Consider the following 20,395-nt stretch of genomic DNA (forward strand, 5'->3'; position numbering starts at 1 on the left):
TGCTCCGTGCAGCAGACTAGCCAGTCTGTGCTGCTCCGTGCAGCAGACCAGCCAGTCCGTGCTGCTCCGTGCAGCAGACGATCCAGTCCGTGCTGCTCCGTGCAGCAGACCAGCCAGTCTGTGCTGCTCCGTGCAGCAGACCAGCCAGTCCGTGCTGCTGCATACACTGGGTCTCATAGGTCAAAGTTTACATCGTTATGCCCAAGGGCCGTACCGTCGTACTCGAAGACGGCACCGTCGTGCCCAAGGATCGCACCGTCGTGCTCAAGGTTCGTACCGTCGTGCTCAAGGACCGTACCGTCGTGCTCAAGGTTCGTACCGTCGTGCTCAAGGTTCGTACCGTCGTGCTCAAGGACCGTACCGTCGTGCACGAGAGGGTTAACAAACCAGTCAGGTGCGGGAGAAAGGAGGAAGTGTTAAGATCTGCTCACCTCTTGATCTTCCTCCATGTTTCATTAGGTGACTACCGGCCTGACGGCTGGTGTGTTAACCGGGTAAATAATCACCCGTGTTTATGGTGGGATTTTATGGATATTTGCCGGAGAAACAGCCAATACCTCTTGTCTTTTACTGGTCGTGATTATAACTTGTCGAACTCATACATAAGAACGACTTTCAGTTTAACTAATAAACTTGTTTAGGAGGTTTTATCTTAGATCTACTCACTTGTTTTCGAAGGCTGTCGTACATCTACTCGGTAGAGAACAAGGAGTATTCAGTAAGAGAGCAGAGAGTTAACTGGGTCTAGCGCGGCGTAAAATCCTGATTTATCGGCCATCATGGTAATACGCACCACCCGCCCGGGGTGTTTACATCGCCCTGTGTGGTTCCGCGAACTCAATATGTTCTTGATCGTTGGTGGAGTCCGCGTCTACCTCTGCTTTATTATGATCTCTATTGTTCCGTCTTTGTTTTTCTCAATGTTACTGTCTCTATCGTCGGTCTGTGTTTGTTGTTGTTGTTGTTGTTGTTAGTTTCATTGAGCTCGTGTGTTTGTCAGAAAGTTGAATTGACGTGAAGGGAAATGATTGGTCTGAGGTCTGAACATCTTTCAAGAGCAAGTGGTGTGTGACTGACGCCATTAGTGAACCATATGAGAGAGAGAGAGAGAGAGAGAGAGAGAGAGAGAGAGAGAGAGAGAGAGAGAGAGAGAGAGAGAGAGAGAGAACATGAGAGTACTAGTGGTTACCGGCAAGTCTCGTAAGGGCTTCTCCTCACAGCTGATGTGAACAAAGGAGGTAATCTGACCACATTATTATACTGGAGGTACCAGGCCGTCTCACCCCGGGCCAGGGACCGCCTGGAGTGCCCCCCAGCTGAGGGCGCGGGACTCCTGCTCCTGGGGAACCAGACTAACTCCATTTCATCCTTCGTCTTCAACGCCGCTTCCTTCCCTAATCTTCCTCATGCTCCTACCTCTTCCTTCAGCTGTTGCTGGACTATTTGCCTCGCAGTAACAACCTCTACTTTCATTTTCGCTTCTCTCTTTCAGTTTCCTTCCCTCGCCCAACGCGATGCATCGTCCCTCTTCCTTCATCAGCTCTTCTCCATCTCTCTCTCTCTCTCTCTCGTCCTCTTATTTCCGCCATCATTATTGTTCCTCCTTGACCTGGGCTGCTGACACACTGGCACGGAGGAGGAAATGTTCGAGTTGATCTGTGACTCACGACGGACACTCTGCTCCCCATATCCAACCTGTTCCACTAGTCTGTACTGCGCTGCCTGCTGCTTCTCAACCTCTCCTTCGCCTACTTTCTCTGAAAAAAGTAATTGTAAAGTCGTTTATTTTCCTATTACTCCTTTTCTTCCATTTTTCTTTTTAGCAAACCTTTTCCTCGGGCTTATTCCACGTAGCGCTTGTCTTCTCCTGTCCCCTCCACTTCTTGATCCACTTCCAGGGCTCGTCTTCGTCTCCCCCAGGGCGCTCACCTCCCACCTCCCTTGATCACTGCAACAAGGAGGGGAGCGTATGTCTGCCCAAACTCACAGGGCCTTCCGGTAGCCATACATTTCCCCGTGATCACCAATATTACGACCGCATCTCATGGCATCCTATCCTCAATCCGCGTCGGCCACACACACACACACACACACACACACACACACACACACACACACATCTATCGGCAGCAATGGTCCGTGGCCGACCAGGTTCTCGTACCTCAACCGCCTTGAATTATTGGTCCATATCTTCACGCAGTGAGGGTAGAATATACGTGTGTGGCGGGATCCAAGCGCGAGAATTACCTACGATGATAGAAAATAGAAAACAAATGAGTTGTATAAACTGATGTACAATGTTTGTGTGGGGCCATGATGGGTTTCGTAGGCTAAGATGATATTACTTTGTGGTTATAGATCTGGCATCAGCACTATCACTGTACGTTAGCTACGAGCAACGGTAGCAAGCGATCTCCTCTCACTGCTGACATGTCCTCCTTGTCTCTCGAGAACCAGTGAAAAAGTCTCAGACATACCAGAGGTAAATCGGCCGTGAAATGATGTCTGGTCCAACTATTTTCGTTGTAAAGTTCGAGGAAAATTCGAGAGGGAAAAAATATGATTTTAAAAGACGCCACACAGAGGAGGTAAGCTGAAAAAAATAGAAAACCTTCATGTGTCAGTCATGCTGAAGTCATGATCTCTCTAATTCAGTTGCCCGAGGTTCAGGGACTACTTTAATGTGTCTAACATTTACACTTTCCTTCCTGCTGCATATTACGTTGTATCATACGCTATGCTATACTCATGACCACTGCATCCCTCGCTGCTTGGTACACTAAATGATAAGACTCACACTCCTGCTTTCTACGAGAAGACGAGTGCATTTACGTCCTGACGTAAAAAAATAGCGCCACAATCCCTGCTGTGATGGATCACCGACATATTTTCTCTGCTAACTGGCCGTGAAACTTGATACAATCACATCGCCGACACAACTTTCTCTCCTTCTCCTTTTACATGAAAATAATAAGTACACAAACAGAAGGAATCCCTCACAATCTTCACAGAATCATTTATTTCTCTAAATCTCTCCATGTAAACATTTGCTCAGCCCTAAACCTTCGGTGTGCTATATAACCTCCATCCTTATGTTGAACACTGTTTTATCTTATAAACCCATGTTGAACACTGTTTTATCTTATAAACCCACTGTACAGATTGATCCCCTCCACAAATATGGGTAATTCACAAAACATTTGTCTGTTGGCCTGCTTCGCATTATTCTTTTTTTCCCCGGACATATAATCATATGAAAATTGAAGTGTATTTGAATGGGACACGTATTCTTATTTTTGGAAATCAGTGCATTGCCTTAGTTTATGTGTGTGTGTGTGTGTGTGTGTGTGTGTGTGTGTGTGTGTGTGTGTGTGTGTGTTACAGATGTGTAAACCTTCAACTGTCGAAACTAAACACCATGTGCTAAAGTGCCCTGGGTGGCAATGTGACCTGGATGAAACCCCTGCTCTCTGTCGCAAGTCTCCTGGATGGTTAAGAGTGTAATTAGCTGGTACTGTGTCCAGGTTGGCAACGTGTCCCTGGTGGCTACGTAATCACTGACATGTGCATAACGAGGCGTTCCATTATGTTGTTCTTGCTCTACGATCATTACCTTACTTCTTATTTAGGTCTGGGTTGTGTCCACTAGCTTCATGGGTTGTTACTCTGGCTAACGAGGATCACTGTCTCTCCTGCAGATGGACCTGAGGGCGAGGTGGTGGGTGGCCGTGCTGGCGATCTGGCTGGCGTGGACCTCGGCTGCTGCTGCTGCTGCTGAGAACCCCAGCACCCGAGGTGAGGAGGTACTCTCTAGGATTCCAGAGGCTGAACCTACGTGCTCTCTCTCTCTCTCTCTCTCTCTCTCTCTCTCTCTCTCTCTCAAATACAAGCTGGTATTCACTCGCTCCGGGGACCTGGACCTGTGTTCAACCCCAGATAAGTTCGTTCCGGCATCACGGGTTCCCATACATTACACGTGATGATGAGGAGGGAAGTAGGTGAGGAGGTGACAGGATGGAGCAACCAACATGATGGTTATATGTTGCATAACTGGCTACCTACCTACCTACCTACCTACTTATCTACCTACCTACCTACTTATCTGCCTACCTACTTATCTGCCTACCTACCTACCTATCTACCTAGCTTAGTGTGTGTGTGTGTGTGTGTGTGTGTGGGTAGAATTACCTTGTTTGTACGGTATGGGGAGGTAGTTTTACACTCGTGAGGCCACTTCTCCTGACTTATTCTATTCTACAGCTCGTCAAAGTTCTGTGCACTCTCTGTATTTACTCTCTTGCCACTTGAATATTCAGTTCCTCAACAACTTCGACATTACAGAAGTTCTTCTTTACATTTTCATAACAGATTTATTGATTAATTTCTGGGTCTGACTTATTGTTTTTCTCTCTTTCGTATCTTCAAAAAGCCCGAGCACTGTTGACAGTGTCAATCTTATTCAGAAATTTGATGGTTATTGAGTCATTTGAGAACCCTACGGCAGCCAGCATCATCCCTGATTCCATTCCACAGATTCAGTTTCATCTCCGAGGAGTGAGCAGTTCTCCCTCTACATCTTGCCTTACGCCAGTGCCGACGCCGACATCGTCCAGAAGCGACAGGCAATCTATCAAGACGACCAGAACGACGACCCGGACCAGCCCCTGCCGGAGCCGGAACCCGCCAAGAAGGCCAAGGACCACCACAGCAAAGACAAGGACGACCTGGACGACAAGGCCGAGGGTTCTGCCGCACTTAGAAATGTCCCGAGTGGCGGCGTTGTTCGTGACCCCAAGAAGGTGCCAGGGGCGCAGGCGACCCTCCCACAAGAACCTGAACTCGCCTACCGCCAGCCTACCCTCTCCACGTCGCTACTCTTCGGTAAATTCTACCCCGATATCCAGCCCGGGTATGGACGCGAAGTTGAGCTCGAGGACAAGATAGACTCTTACGCCATCGTGCCTGAGGAAGTGCCCGAGGCCACCACACCTGGCTCTACACCCTCACACCTGCTCACACCCACACCTTCATTCTCCACCTACTGTAGCACCGTCACCGATCGCCTGGGCAACAACGGAACGAAGCCCAAGCTTCTACTCAGCGGAGGAGGAGAAGCTCAAGAGTCCGAAGAAACTGTTGAGCAAGTCCAAGAAGATGATGAAGGTGCGTCACGCTCCGTGTTGTCTTTATAGAGACGTGACCGATGGTGAAATATGGCAATACTGTTGTTACTCGAGACAAGTGTGTGTGTGTGTGTGTGTGTGTGTGTCTCATTGCTTGTAATTCTTGCTCTATATTCCAGAGTCTGTGTTCCTACCCTAACCACAAGCCTTGCTTAGTTACAGCCTTGCCCTGTGACCTAGATCTAACCGACCTTATTCTAACTATGACCTGACCTGGTTATGTCCCTGTCCTAACAGTGACCCTTCCCTGATTATGTCCTTAACCTAACTCTGTCCCTAACCTGATTGTGTCCTTGCCTTAACTGTGTCCTTTTCCTACTTACGACCCTCCCCTAACTGTGCCACTGTCCTAACTATGATCCTACCCTAACTACGTCAGAGCCCTAACTATAGTCCTGCCTTACCAACGAGGCTGACTGTCACTACTGTTCCTCAGGTGATCAAACTGTCTGCCAGCGGAGAGTACCTGCCGGAGGAGGTGCCCGGGGTAATGCTTCCCACTGAGGATGGCACCGAGGAGGCCTTCGTGCCCTCCGACCTGCTTCAGGACACTGACACCTACCTGACCTCGGCCTCAGAACTCCAGCCTGCCTTCGTCAACCCAGATCCTGATTACCAGCCGGTGCGTTCCTCCGGGGCATCAGTACCGGTGGTGCCAACAGTGGCTTTGGTGCCAACAGTAGCTGTGATTCATAGTCCTAGTGTCAGCACACGGTCCTGGTGCCAACAGTAGCTGTGATTCATAGTCCTAGTGTCAGCACACGGTCCTGGTGCCAACAGTAGCTGTGATTCATAGTCCTAGTGTCAGCACACGGTCCTGGTGCCAACAGTAGCTGTGGTACATAGTTTTGGTGTCATCGATACGTGAGGTACACAGACCTGGTGCCAGTAGTGGTTTTTGTGCTTTCACTCATCATCATTTCTCATGATTTCAGTTTCTTAATTCATCACGACTGTAAACATAAAGGTGATGAACGATTCCTTGATGTTAATGCATTCAGCATCATAACTAGAAGTTTCACAATGTCATCTCAAAGAACATCCCTTGACCCCCATGATCGTCCGATTCTGTTACTAAAATGAATCTTCCACCTCCCTCCCTCGCTCCCTCCAACACGACTCTCCAAAGTTAGCCACCAGACATTTGGAGTCTTTCTGAACGAGAAAGAGGTCCTTTGTAGATCCCCTTATGGATCCAGTACGGAAAGAAGTCCTCTGACGCCACTACATTACCACACATCACATACAGCTGAATGAGTTACAGGCATCTCTGCCATGTCTGAAGGGCCTTCGGGGAAGTTTGAAAGGGACCTCAGTGAACCCTGGGCCCTAACCTTAACTTGTCCCTCCCTCCTGCCCCAGCAGGTCCAGCGGAGGGGGATGCCTTACCAGTTCGGGTGGATCGTGGACGACGAGGCCACAGCCAACTTCCAGACCCGTCAGGAGCGAGGCGACGAGGATGGTGTCGTCACCGGTTGTTACCAGGTGTGTAGATGGTTGACAGGTGTGTAGGTGGTTGACAGATGTATAGATGGTTGACAGGTGCGTAGATGGTTGACAGGTGTGTAGATGGTTGCCAGGTGTGTACATGGTTGACAGTTGTGTAGATGGTTGACAGGTGTGTAGATGGTTGCCTGTTGTATAGATGGTTGCCAGTTGTGTAGCTACCTCTTCAGTAATGTCAGCGTCAAGTGTCTACATCTCCTATTTACATTTTCCCAGTGTCCCCTCTATAGTTGAGAATAAATGATGATTGATGGGCGAATTACTTTATATTAGTAACGATCTATGAGTCTAAATGTTGGATGTTGAGTTAGACAAGTTGGATTTTCTGATGTTTAGACGTCGGATGTTGGTGATGACCAGGGAACGGTTGTATAAGATTCTGTTGATGTTTGGCAAAAATCCCTCAGCCCTGAACGTGTCTCTCCTCCTGGCAGGTGCTGGACCCCAACGGTCTGGTGAGGACGGTCACCTACCGCGCTGACGAAGGTGGCTTCAGGGTCTTATCCCTGACCAGAGGACCAGACAAGACGCCCTGCCCCGGTCAGTATTGTTGCTCACGAGTCCTGGGGATTTACAGACACGCAGTAGGCAGTGCTAGGCAGGCGTAGGGGGTCAATGAAATCTTAGATCATCCTTGAGGAGGTGGTAGGATATGCTAGTGATGTGTAGGAGACGGACCACTCCTGGGAAGGTCATGTGTGGGTACAAGGAGATGCCAGGTAGAAGCAGGACGTATACGATCTAATCCTTGGAGGACCTCGGGTGCTTGTCTGGTGGTGGAGGACTTGTGAAGGAGACGGAGTGTATGCGGAACTCCTCAGTACACAAGAGCCACAAATGAGCAGTTTAGTCTAGCAGTTATACAGGGTCAGGACAACCCACGCATCACGGTGACCCTAGGTCCGTGGTGAACTGTGTCACACACAGTCATAATGAGATAAAACTCACACACTTCAGAGAAGAATTCAGCATCAGTCTCATAAGTTCTGAGTCATTACTAGTAAAGATGCATCTACATCAGCTCTATGTGAAGATTTGTGGTGAGACTTTTAGAAGTAATTTTAGCCAACAAAGCTCATATTACGTAGGTTAATTTACCCAGACTTACAGCACATAAACCAAGGATTTATACTTGTAGTATCATCTTAGCTGATCTCCTCCTTGCTTTACAGACGAGATTAGGTTTTGATAAAGCTCAGGGAACACCAGGAGTTGTACACTCTACAAAGAACGTGGCCCTCCATAGCCTTTAACTTACATGGTAATACTAGAGAAGGGTTGGTATCTAGGGAGGAATGACTCGCTATCAGGATACATAAGATATTTAATCCATGTTCCAAGCTGTCAGCCTGCCTCCCTCACAGTGCGCCCGGCCCACACCTTACCCTGCGCGACAGCCGGCATCAAGCGCCCCACAATAGCTCTTGGGCTGAGGGCTGACTCACAGGGGCTCGAGAGACTACTGCTGAGACTCACGCTCGGGTAACTCCCATGTTGAGGGTAGTGAAGGGTGAATGGTCTGCTCCCAGGGACGACCAGTCACCCTTCAGAACCCGATGGCAGGAGCAAGTGTTGATGAGGACGATAGTGGAGAAAACCATCTGCAGGAGAGAGTCCTTCATAACTCCCTGATGCACTGCCGTTTTCTGTACTCAAGGATCATCAGTCACTGTTCCGTGCTGTCGCCATCGATGGCGCAGTTACCCGAGCGGCGCTGACCAGGCAGATCGCTGATGCAGGGACGAGTCTCCAGCCCCCACGACCCACCTCCAGCAGAACAGTCGACGCGACCAAGACCACCGACCACTCGACTCAGCAGGACACCATACTAACCCATCCCTAAATTTCCTTGAAGCAGGTCCTGAACACCACAGTCCCAGGCTCCCACAGTCCCAAGGCTCCAGGGACCAAGGACCAGTCCCACCACTGGTTCACCTACCGGGAAAGACCAGAAGTTCCCATGTCCCAGATCCCTGATTCTTCACACCAACATATGCACACACAAACGCTCTTTGTAGCTGTGTGAAAACCATATTTCATTATCTCATCATAAAACTGCATCATTCAAACTGTTTTCAAGTTTTATCGATTCATATTTTTCGTATTTTCCAGTGGTTTATGGACAATTTTGCTTTATTAATTCAATCGACTTGAAGGATTTGTTTTGAATATCAGAAAATAGAAGTTCTATGAAGTCCTGAAGTAACGCAACCTCTCAAAACCCATGAATATAGGACGAGGTATATCTTCGCCTCGCTCATATAACGATCATGTTCAGTCAGGTGTCAAAATAAGAATAAAAATGAAATTCATTTCTTTATGGTCGTGTTGTGGGAAGTTTAGGAAGAGGGGATCTGGGACATCCCCGCGTAGTTAGTAGAGTGTTGGAAGATAGTAGCATTGTGTGTGGTGTGTTGGGGAGAGTATTGGTGGTGGTGGTGGTGGTGGTGGTGTGGTATTAGACATTCTCTCCCTCAAGGTAACTAATTACAGTAAATGATGGAGAGAATTTCTAATATCTATGTTCGTCCGTCATACTGTGTCTAAAGCCTCTGAGTTGTGACATTAATAACACCTTAGCAAGTCTTGTTCATTTCATTCTTAAGCTTTCTTCTTTCTTTGGTCAAACACGATCTGACATCATAAACGGCTTTAGGATCCTGTTGCACTCACAGTGTATGCATCACACATCGTGGTTACATTATCATGAATACAGAGACCCAAGGTCCCAGTGAGGTGCTCTGGCCTTACCACTACTGAGAAAGACGCACTCGCCGCATAAAAAAGATTTCATACACTGAATTTCTTTGATAACATTACATCAGATTTAAGCCATTATCACCTGAGCCTCGCCAAGCCAGAGGCTACACGACAGAACCACAATAACGTATATTATGTCAAGTTTCTTTATATGTTTCATATGGTAGGGTGTTCCCCTTGGTCAAGTGGCTGACCTTTGGTCGACCTCCTCCCGTCACTCCACCTCCCACACACCAGACCGATCTGTAACCACGTCAAGAGTACAGCAGCAACATCAAACTGCCAGTCTTGTGTCCATAATAATTATTCTCTCAACACCTAAGCTGACTGGCCGTAACCCCTGCCTCTCCTTCCTGGTTATAGACAATTTCACACCATTTTTTCGAACACAAGTCTTTTTTTATATAATCAACATTTACTTTTATCCTGAGTGCACGGGACTGGAGTTATTGTCCTGTTCTTACCATCATTTTCCTTCACTAATTCATAATGTTTCTAGATCAGTAGTTCATGGTGAACTCCCTGTTTCCCTGCTTGTTCCCCCTCCTGCCTGCCTCACTCCCTCACTAACCAGCGGGAACGTGAATGCCATGGTTCCCGTGTGTTGACGTCTGCCCAGACCTCATGCCTCCCGCCTCAGACCCACCAGCTAATCAAGATCTAATACCATATGTCTTAAGATACCACTGGATCGGATCCCTCTCAACCCGTTATTGTTTTCAGTCTTGTGTCATGACTCATGATACTTTCATAACACTGAATATAGGTTATCTTCAAGTTTCTGTTGAATATGAAGTGCAGATTATGTAGATTTCAATAGTCGAGTTGTTTGAGAAGGGTTTACCTTGATGTGATCTTCTGTACAGACAACAGACTGTCTGCTGAGGCTATAAACAGAAAGACATTGGTGGGCGCCGAGGCGGCGACGCAATCTGAGCAGTAAGGCGGGAGCGACGCGTCCAGCAACGCTTGTGTTGCGGGAGCGACGCCAACACACTGTTGGTCTGGACTTGGCACCTGTGGACGACTCTGTGCTGTATATGACTCTTACTTCCCTAACAACCAACTGGAGACAACAGAGAAAAAGAGAACAGAGGAACAAGCGCGTCAGATGTGCTCATACCATCTTATCATCAGTGTATCTAAGATATATATAAACAGATGAATCATATTGGTCAAGTCTGCACGATTCCCTCTAACCTCTCGGTTCTTTTCTCCAGTTCGGGTCTGGGGTTCTCACCTTCTTCGTGACAAAGACTCAGATTTCTTCGTCCCTCTTCGATACATAATTCCACATCTGTGAAAGTGGGAAGAGATTTTCCTTGCTATGACAGTTACATTCTTTTATCAAAGGAAGGAAATCATCAAACTATGTTCCTTTTACTGATTAACTTGTATGACTACGTTCTCCAGTCCATGCCTTGTTTTCTTCTCATCATTAATGGCAGTGGGCAACAGTCTCACAAAGTTCTACCGGGACTGTAATCCTTCGTCCTTTCGGTCTGGCTCAGACTTGCCTCAGCCAGGCTCGTCCTTCCCATGTGAAATATAGTTTTGTCAAACTCTCTTAACCCTAAGCATCAAAACTATTTATGTTTCCTATTGTACTTACATCTTAGTATAAGGATGATGATCTATTGCAGCCTTAATATAACTTTTTAATCATTTGTTTTCATTCGTGTTGACTAATGATTATAGAGAGTGTCATTGTTGCTCTAGAAGGATGTGAAGTTCATTTGACCTTTTTGATTGTCGATGATTAAGTTCAAACATCAACCTTGACTGTGGTTCAACTTAACTATTCATTTCTGGAATTATTCTACAACACATTAATTTCAGTTGTCGCTTCATGAACCTCAATAGAGAAACAAAACTATTATAGTGAAAGAATAATGATAGATATGTAGATAGAGGTAGATACAGGAGTGTGTAGAGGCGTATCTCACAGGAGGCTGAGGTTAGAACAACCTCTTGCCTACCTGGAAGATGAGACACACGAGTAACCTCGAGTTGTGTTGACAGGCCTGGACGATGCCACCCGGGCCCCCGCCACCCTGCCAGCCCCCACCAGCAACCCCAGGTACCAACCAAGCCCCAGTCCCCGCCCAACCTTTGCCCCATCCTTCCAAGACAACACTGGAGGTCTTTTCAATAACCAGAATGCTTTCTCTAGCTTCAGCTCCGCCTCCTCGTCCTCATCCTCTTCCCAGAACAGCAGTTCCAGTAACTACAGTCAGACCAACTTCAACAATTTCAATGTTAAGAACGGTCTGTTTGAGCAACCTTCCCCAGTCCCCACCACCATCCGTCCCTACCAAACCCCCTCCTATGGCAGGGCAGCCGGGGCAGCGGCGGCCTCCGGCAGCCAGTACAAGTCCGCGCAAGAGGCGTGGATGGCGCGGTACTTGCAGAACATCACCCAGCAACTCCAGAGCTCCTTCACCAACTCCTCCACCATCACAAACAACAATAGCTACGGCAGCGCCGCCAGCGGCGACTACATCAACTTCCCCTTCGTGCTCATCCCCATCAACACTTTCCTGGAACTCCAGCAGTCTGGCGCCATCTCTGACGACGTGCAGAGTTACGGTGCCTTCGTGCAGCCGCAGCAGGCTCAAATATCACAGTTCCTGAGGCAGCAGCAACAGCAGCGTCAACAGCAGCAGCAGCAGCAACAGCAGCAGAGAATCAACCAATCGACGAAACACACGACATTCAACACCTACGACACATCGAAGTCGAGCTCACAACAGACGGCGCACAACGCTCAGGGTGTCAACACCTACAACTACCAGGCTGGCGGACGTGGCCAGCAGCAGGGGAGCCAGGTGGGGCAACAACGCTACCAGAGTCACCAGTCATCTCAGTCCTCTCAGAAGAGCAGCAGCAGCTCCAGCAGCAGCAGCAACTCTGCTTTCTCCTCCTTCGGTAGGCTGGCCGGCTCGGGAGCATCATCCGGCTACAACGCTCCTGTAGGTCAGTCTGGGGCTCCCAGACCCACCTATGGCCCACCCATCAGGACCCCTCAGCCTAGACCTACCCAGCCCAGACCTACTCAGCCTAGACCAACTTACTCTAGGCCTACTCAGCCTAGGCCAACTTACTCTAGGCCTACTCAGCCTAGGCCAACTTACTCTAGGCCTACTCAGCCTCGACCAACTCCACCCAGACCAACTTACGCCGCACCTACTCAACCTCGACCAACCCCACCCAGACCAACTTACGCCGCACCTACTCAACCTCGACCAACCCCACCCAGACCAACTTACGCCGCACCTACTCAGCCAAGACCAACTCAGCCTCGCTACCAACCAAGGCCCGTTCAGCCTACCCCCGCGCAGTACAGACCCACTTCCCCAGTAAGTTCTCGACCAGCGTTTAACAGCCGACCATCAGCCAACGGGGGAGGATCAGTGTCTTACTCATCACAGAGTTCTAAATCATCAGATGCGTCCCAGTCCTCACAGCAGAAGGCGTCATCCTCCAGCAGCGCCAGCTACAACAACGGCCTAGCTTCGTTGAACTTCCAGTCCTCGTCATCCAAGAGCGCTAACGAGGCGAAGAAAGCCCAGTCCTCCTCCTCATCCCAGTATGCGGTCAATCAGGGAGGAAGAGGCGGTTCTGCTCGCCAGTACTCATCAAGCTCTAAGTCTTTGTCGTCCTCCTCCTCCTCATCATCATCTTCACAACAGTCTCATAGCAGCTTTAACAGCGCCGGAGGATTTGGTTCCGGCAACGCCAACTACCTGCAACAAGGGTTCCCGCAGTCGGCCTTCCCAGAGCCCAGGCCCTCACCCTCCACTGTTGCCGCCACCTACGTACCCTCGCCTTCCTCCTCCCCTGCTCACGCCCTCAACGACATCGCGGCAGCAGATTACAAACCGCCTTCGAACATTCCCTCGTCAGTTCCACAGCCCACTCTTGGCACACAGGGTAATGTTCCAGGCTCCTTCAGCTACGTCCAGCCCGAACCTTCTTACAATCCTGGTCTGGAAGCGGCTGGAGCTGATCCCTCTTTCACAGCACCGGCAGCAGAGCCTACCTACAACATGGAAGGCTGGATCCCCCTCGATGACAACGCCCACCAGTCTTTCCCTGATTCCCAGTCTGGCGTAGCACCCGCCCTTCCATCGACCCCTCAGTCTTACCAGGGTAACGGTGGCGGCGTTGGCTCCACCTTCAGCAGCAGCTTCTCCCAGGCAGCCAGCCATAGCTCGCAGAATCAAAGCAACTCGCAACAGAGCCAGTACTTTAGCTCATCCCTCGGTGGGTCAGCGCCTCAGCATGGCTTCAACGGTGCACCAGTTGCACAGCACGTCGGGTCTGCGGGTCCACAGCAGCAGGAGCAGCTGTACCAGCTCCCAGCTTGAGTTGTGGAACACACCACGGGACAGATACCAATTGCTCACAATAGTTATATAATAGTCTTAAGCTTTTGAGTCCCGCACAACAAGTATACAACACTCGCACAGACCTGTGTTGTAGCTTCAGACTGCTTCACTTTAGCATTGTATCAAAGAGATAATATATATACCAGATCTATATATATATATATATATATATATATATATATATATATATATATATATATATTTATATATATATAGATATATAATTTATCAGAACTATATGATATATGATACATCGTTAGTAATTGTTTTTGTAGCTTGTTAATTGTATTTGCTTAACGCTAGATTGTAAGTGTACACGGTAAACATTGTTACCAGCCTAGCATAGCACAATAAACCTCGAGACAGTACAGCACATGACACTTAAAACATTTATCTACAAAACACATGTATACATAACTTGACTGCTCAATAATACACCGCTGCTTTCCCGCTTGTAAATGCAGCAACTCTGAAAACCTGGTGTATTTCCTTTCCAGTCTTTTGTTTCCAAACATGTCTTTCAGAAAGGTTTGTTTACATGATGGTGTTGTCCATGTGACGCTGCCGGCCTGTGTCCTAGTCAACTATACTGTGACAGTTGTCTTCAAAGATTTATAGAAGTGTATAGATGAATCCTATTTATGAAGTGTACAAACTTACCAAATATTTGATGAACTATTGGCTGTATTCATAGAATAAATAGGTGTTCCAGTATTCTTCAGTATTATTAGCTTGTATGTCTATCATTTCTGATATAGTCTTTTGCATAAAATTATTTTTATAAGTAAATATGTTCAAAAGACACTCTAGTATCATTCTCCTTGCAGCGCTTATTACATAAAACAAGATAAAAAAAAAAAAAAAACATAAGCAATCAAGAAGAGAAATCATGATTACTTTTCCTAACTACTCATTTCTTCTACCACTGAGAAAAATATAACCGCGACTACACATTGAACCTGGACAAATAGCACACAAACTTTCTAATTCACGTCAGCGCCAGGAAATAGAAAAGTGCATTGTATCTCAGAATCCATATTCCCAGTCGTAGTACGCTGACCACATTTTCCGTTGGCTCGGTCAATTGGGTGTTGTGGGTTCACAGACGCTTGCAAAACATAATATCTTCCTGAGCTTCATAGCTTTTCCATCTCCTCTGATGGCTCTGTAATGTCACCTTTCAACAACATAAACGTAACGTTACTCTTGGGTGAACGCTCGTCTCCTTGTTGGTCTGGCGGCTGAAAATATTGTGGCATGTTTTGGTGTATGAGTTCTCATACACGTTGTGTGCTTCCAGAGATAATGCAGGTTAGTCGTTCTAGAAAGTAATTTAAGTTTGCCTTGATGAAACAGGCAACTTAAACTGCCTAAGCCATTAGAAACAGCTATGTACAATGGCCGATGTGTTAGTTCCTGGTCTGTGTGTGGCCAAGTCTACAATTTGTTATAAATGGAGTCGTTCCAACAGGCCCATGGTTCCCGCATTATCCAAATTCTCACACAATAGTAACTGGTGACACAGGTGCCTGAGTCTTATGTGGATTGTTAACAAGATTGTTCGCTGGTATATCTCCGTTAGGAGGGCGGTATGTGGAGGGTTCGTGTCCAGTGTTGTGCGAACCTTCGTACCCTCAAGACCCATAGGGACCTCACCACTGATGCGGGACGAACGTAGTCCCGTATGAGACGACTGTGGCAACACTACGGTCATTAGTGCGTCGGTGGTGGAGCAGTTGATCATCATCGGTGGAGCACAGAGCTCAAGAACCACAGGAGTAATATGACCAGTGTTCAGTCAGTGCATCGTATATAGCTTCGTGAGGGTCGTGCTACTGAAATGCCCCTCAGGGTCAGTGCGTGTCTTCTGTGACGTTAATTATTCCTCTGTCTAGCTCCTTAGGCACTCAGGCTATAAGATAGTTTGATAAAGGTAATTAACAATCCCTGATTGAATGCTCTCATTGTTAACATGCAGAAGTTTGATTGATCTTGAAGTCATCAAAATCGAAGGATTATACACCTGGACATAAACTGCCATAATTGGCTACCTCGGTAATTATAATCAGTGTGATACACGATGTTTCAGCCACTCGAACCCCTGAGATTTCTTCACATTTTCTGTTGTTACCTGTGAAATGTTACGAGCATTATTATCAATGATCGCTTGAGTTGTTTACTCGTATACAACTGGGAGTGACCCTTGTCAGATCAGAGCTAGCTGACCGTTCATCTCAGATGGATGGTAGGACTGGCTGTTCGTACGTCATACACGTCAGAGGAGGTCGACAGCTCTGGCGCCTCTAGTTCCCAGGTCTTATGAGCTCCGTCAGTACCTCAGTGAGAGTAACGTCCTTGAGTAGATCCTGTTCCTGTACCCAGCCTTTGACAAGCTCCTGAACCTCATCAATGTAATCCAGTGTACCCATAATGCTATGTAAACTGCCTTCTGTAAGGTAACCTATCCTCCGTTGTTTACCTTATAGACTGCTCTCCTCCACGGATAAATGTATGCTGACCCTAACTATTATGTGTGCTGACCATGATGTGTGCTGACCATGATGAGTGCTGACCATGATGTGTGTTGACCATACTGTGTGCAGACCGTGATGTGTATTGACCATGATGAGTGCTGATGATAATGTGTGCTGACCATGATGTGTGCTGACCATGATGTGTGCTGACCATGATGTGTGCTGACCATGATGTGTGCTGACCATGATGTGTGCTGACCATAATGTGTGCTGACCATGATGTGTGCTGACCATGATGAGTGCTGACCATGATGTGTGCTGACCATAATGTGTGCTGACCATGATGTGTGCTGACCATGATGAGTGCTGACCATGATGAGTGCTGACCATGATGTGTGCTGACCATGATGTGTGCTGACCATTATGTGTGCTGACCATAATGTGTGCTGACCATGATGTGTGCTGACCATGATGTGTGCTGACCATAATGTGTGCTGACCATGATGTGTGCTGACCATGATGTGTGCTGACCATGATGTGTGCTGACCATTATGAGTGCTGACCATGATGTGTGCTGACCATGATGTGTGCTGACCATGATGTGTGCTGACCATAATGTGTGCTGACCATGATGAGTGCTGACCATGATGAGTGCTGACCATGATGTGTGCTGACCATGATGTGTGCTGACCATTATGAGTGCTGACCATAATGTGTGCTGACCATGATGTGTGCTGACCATGATGTGTGCTGACCATGATGTGTGCTGACCATGATGTGTGCTGACCATGATGTGTGCTGACCATTATGAGTGCTGACCATGATGTGTGCTGACCATGATGTGTGCTGACCATTATGAGTGCTGACCATGATGTGTGCTGACCATGATGTGTGCTGACCATGATGAGTGCTGATCATGATGTGTGCTGACCATGATGTGTGCTGACCATGATGTGTGCTGACCATTATGAGTGCTGACCATGATGTGTGCTGACCATGATGTGTGCTGACCATTATGAGTGCTGACCATGATGTGTGCTGACCATGATGTGTGCTGACCATTATGAGTGCTGACCATGATGTGTGCTGACCATGATGTGTGCTGACCATGATGTGTGCTGACCATTATGAGTGCTGACCATGATGTGTGCTGATCATGATGTGTGCTGACCATGATGTGTGCTGACCATGATGTGTGCTGATCATGATGTGTGCTGACCATTATGAGTGCTGACCATGATGTGTGCTGACCATTATGAGTGCTGACCATGATGTGTGCTGATCATGATGTGTGCTGACCATTATGAGTGCTGACCATGATGTGTGCTGACCATGATGTGTGCTGACCATGATGTGTGCTGACCATGATGTGTGCTGACCATTATGAGTGCTGACCATGATGTGTGCTGATCATGATGTGTGCTGACCATTATGAGTGCTGACCATGATGTGTGCTGATCATGATGTGTGCTGACCATTATGAGTGCTGACCATGATGTGTGCTGACCATGATGTGTGCTGATCATGATGTGTGCTGACCATGATGTGTGCTGACCATGATGTGTGCTGACCATAATGTGTGCTGACCATTATGAGTGCTGACCATGATGTGTGCTGACCATGATGTGTGCTGACCATTATGAGTGCTGACCATGATGTGTGCTGACCATGATGTGTGCTGACCATGATGAGTGCTGATCATGATGTGTGCTGACCATGATGTGTGCTGACCATGATGTGTGCTGACCATTATGAGTGCTGACCATGATGTGTGCTGACCATGATGTGTGCTGACCATTATGAGTGCTGACCATGATGTGTGCTGACCATGATGTGTGCTGACCATAATGTGTGCTGACCATGATGAGTGCTGATCATGATGTGTGCTGACCATGATGTGTGCTGATCATGATGTGTGCTGACCATAATGTGTGCTGACCATGATGTGTGCTGATCATGATGTGTGCTGATCATGATGTGTGCTGACCATGATGTGTGCTGACCATGATGTGTGCTGACACCTGCCCATGATTTTCCCGTTTCTTGCCTTCTTGTCTTGTTTTGGTCAGCAGAGCAAGCGGCAGACTGCACCATGAATCAGTCATTTAATCTTAAGTTCGTGGAAACAACTGTTGGAACATTCTGTTATTCCTCTGTTCACTCAACGGGAACAGGAATCATACAAAAAGATAAATGGCTTTATAATACCATGAATTACCGGGTCAGTGGAGTGGAAATAAGATTTTCTTTCTATCATTTTCCTGTGTTGTTAGACATACAGGATTAGTGTCTCGAACACGATTGTCCCTCACCCACTGGCGTCCAGAGGGACATCTCCACCCTCACAAATGCTCACAACCTCTCCACCCTCACAAATGCTCACAATCTCTCCACTCTCACAAATGCTCACAACCTCTCCACCCTCACAAATGCTCACAACCTCTCCACTCTCACAAATGCTCACAACCTCTCCACCCTCACAAATGCTCACAACCTCTCCACTCTCACAAATGCTCACAACCTCTCCACTCCCACAAATTCTGCCAGCCTCCCCATCAGTGAGATCTGTTTGTTTTAGATAAAACAATGTAAAGTTGTGTGTCTTCTGTACGTTTTCTTTTGCTTCATTATAACACCATAAACAACAGAGAAACATAGAGAGTATCACAACTGCTTTACTAATTCCTGAGTATAGTGAGAAACGCATGAGGCCGAGGATCCTCTTACTGCTGTAACTACCAGCTGAGAACATCGGAGAACAACAAACACCGCTGAGGTCAAAGGTCAAGACATTCGCAGGTCATGATCTTTGTACAGGTCAATTACTGTAATGTTAACCAACAACTGACAGAGGCGTCACGTGACGAGGAAAAATGAGACGGAAATCCACGTCGTCTCAGATCAGGAAAACCGACGTAAAATTCGCCAGTTGACGTGGTGTCCTGGGCAGGTCGTACTGTTGACGTGGTGTTCCCAGTCTCTGTGTTGACATAAGAATTCATGTAGTTTGGGCACGAAATCATCGACTGAACAGTAATGAAAGATACGATTCTTCCGCTGAAGCAGATGGCTGTGTGAAGTGAAAAAGACAGAAAATATGATCAAACGACTATGTGTTTCAAAGATCAAGTTATCTGACGGAAATTCCAGGAACAAAATCTTGTATGAGAAATAGAGAAAAGATTATAACTTAGGTTAGCGTAATACATAGGCATGAAATATAAATATGGTGTCTCTTGAAAGAAAGTCACGAAGGATAAGCAAATATATACCATAGTTATCGGTTATCAAGCACAGCCTTTGTTAACACCTGAAGACCAGTGATATCACAGATGTTTCATGCATTTGAAACACGATGAAGCAGTAACAAGAATCCTTCCGCAAACCTTCACACAGACTGGCATCACAGACGATGCAACACATACGTGGAGCATCAGTCGTCACCCTCAGGCCCGTCCAACACTAGGTGGGGTGGGAACCTTCCATCCACCCTCCTCCACAGCCTCCCGTCTCGGTAGACATGAGGACCCCAGGTGTGTTGTGGCCGAGGGCGTGGCCGTGGTGGGTCACAGCCACTCTGCTCACCCACACAGCTCAGCAATCAAGCTTCTTGACTGAGGTCTCTGCCTGGCCAGCCGCCCACCCGAGCCACAACAGGAACCTGCTCATACGTGATGACTACCCAGTCAAGTGGAGGAAGATCGCTGGTCAGTGACACATTTCGTTATCATTATAATCTCAAATATCAGAATGTTTGATTGAATGGTAAAATATATCTAGATCTTTATCCTTCTTAAATCAAAGTTTAGGCTACTTTGCAACATAATATTATTTGGGATTCTTACTTTTCGAATAACTTTAAAGTACATAGACTTAGGAATGTGGGGATTGTGAGGTAAAGGTACGGAAACGCGGGTAACACGAGTGAGGGGCTACCAGGACAGTAGCCCGAGCTGGCGGAGGAGAGGAGTAGGGAGAGATGTGAGGTACGGGTCTCGTGGTGCTGCTGCAGGAGAGGTCACACGTATGGGAATATGGCCTGTAGGATATATCCTTAAGGCTGCATAAGGCACTGGTTTAC

The 20,395-nt window shown here is 47.4% G+C and overlaps 2 protein-coding genes across 9 annotated transcripts in view; both read left to right on the forward strand.

Annotated features, from left to right (window-relative positions):
• The window catches only part of LOC139756913 (uncharacterized), a 68,004-nt gene extending 53,364 nt beyond the window's left edge, over positions 1-14,640 (forward strand). The window contains 7 exon segments of the mRNA XM_071676831.1: positions 3,699-3,795; positions 4,534-5,039; positions 5,041-5,163; positions 5,620-5,805; positions 6,546-6,668; positions 7,124-7,229; positions 11,472-14,640. Of these exon segments, the coding sequence (XP_071532932.1) occupies positions 3,699-3,795; positions 4,534-5,039; positions 5,041-5,163; positions 5,620-5,805; positions 6,546-6,668; positions 7,124-7,229; positions 11,472-13,819 (3,489 nt within the window). The 3' untranslated portion in view covers positions 13,820-14,640.
• An 825-nt stretch (positions 14,641-15,465) lies between these two features.
• The window catches only part of LOC139756915 (protein O-linked-mannose beta-1,2-N-acetylglucosaminyltransferase 1-like), a 37,093-nt gene continuing 32,163 nt past the window's right edge, over positions 15,466-20,395 (forward strand). For 3 of the 8 annotated variants that reach the window (XR_011714460.1, XM_071676836.1, XM_071676841.1), the window contains exons 1-2: positions 15,466-15,773; positions 19,010-20,021. Coding sequence is in view for 6 of the 8 variants with exons in the window: in XM_071676836.1 (XP_071532937.1) it covers positions 19,835-20,021 (187 nt within the window). In the remaining 2 variants the exon portion in view is untranslated. The remainder of the gene's footprint in view (positions 15,774-19,009; positions 20,022-20,395) is intronic. The other 5 variants (XM_071676837.1, XM_071676839.1, XM_071676838.1 and 2 more) reach the window with 5 other exon arrangements.

Source organism: Panulirus ornatus, chromosome 23, assembly GCF_036320965.1.
Source record: "Panulirus ornatus isolate Po-2019 chromosome 23, ASM3632096v1, whole genome shotgun sequence".
Classification (NCBI taxonomy): Eukaryota; Metazoa; Arthropoda; class Malacostraca; order Decapoda; family Palinuridae; genus Panulirus; species Panulirus ornatus.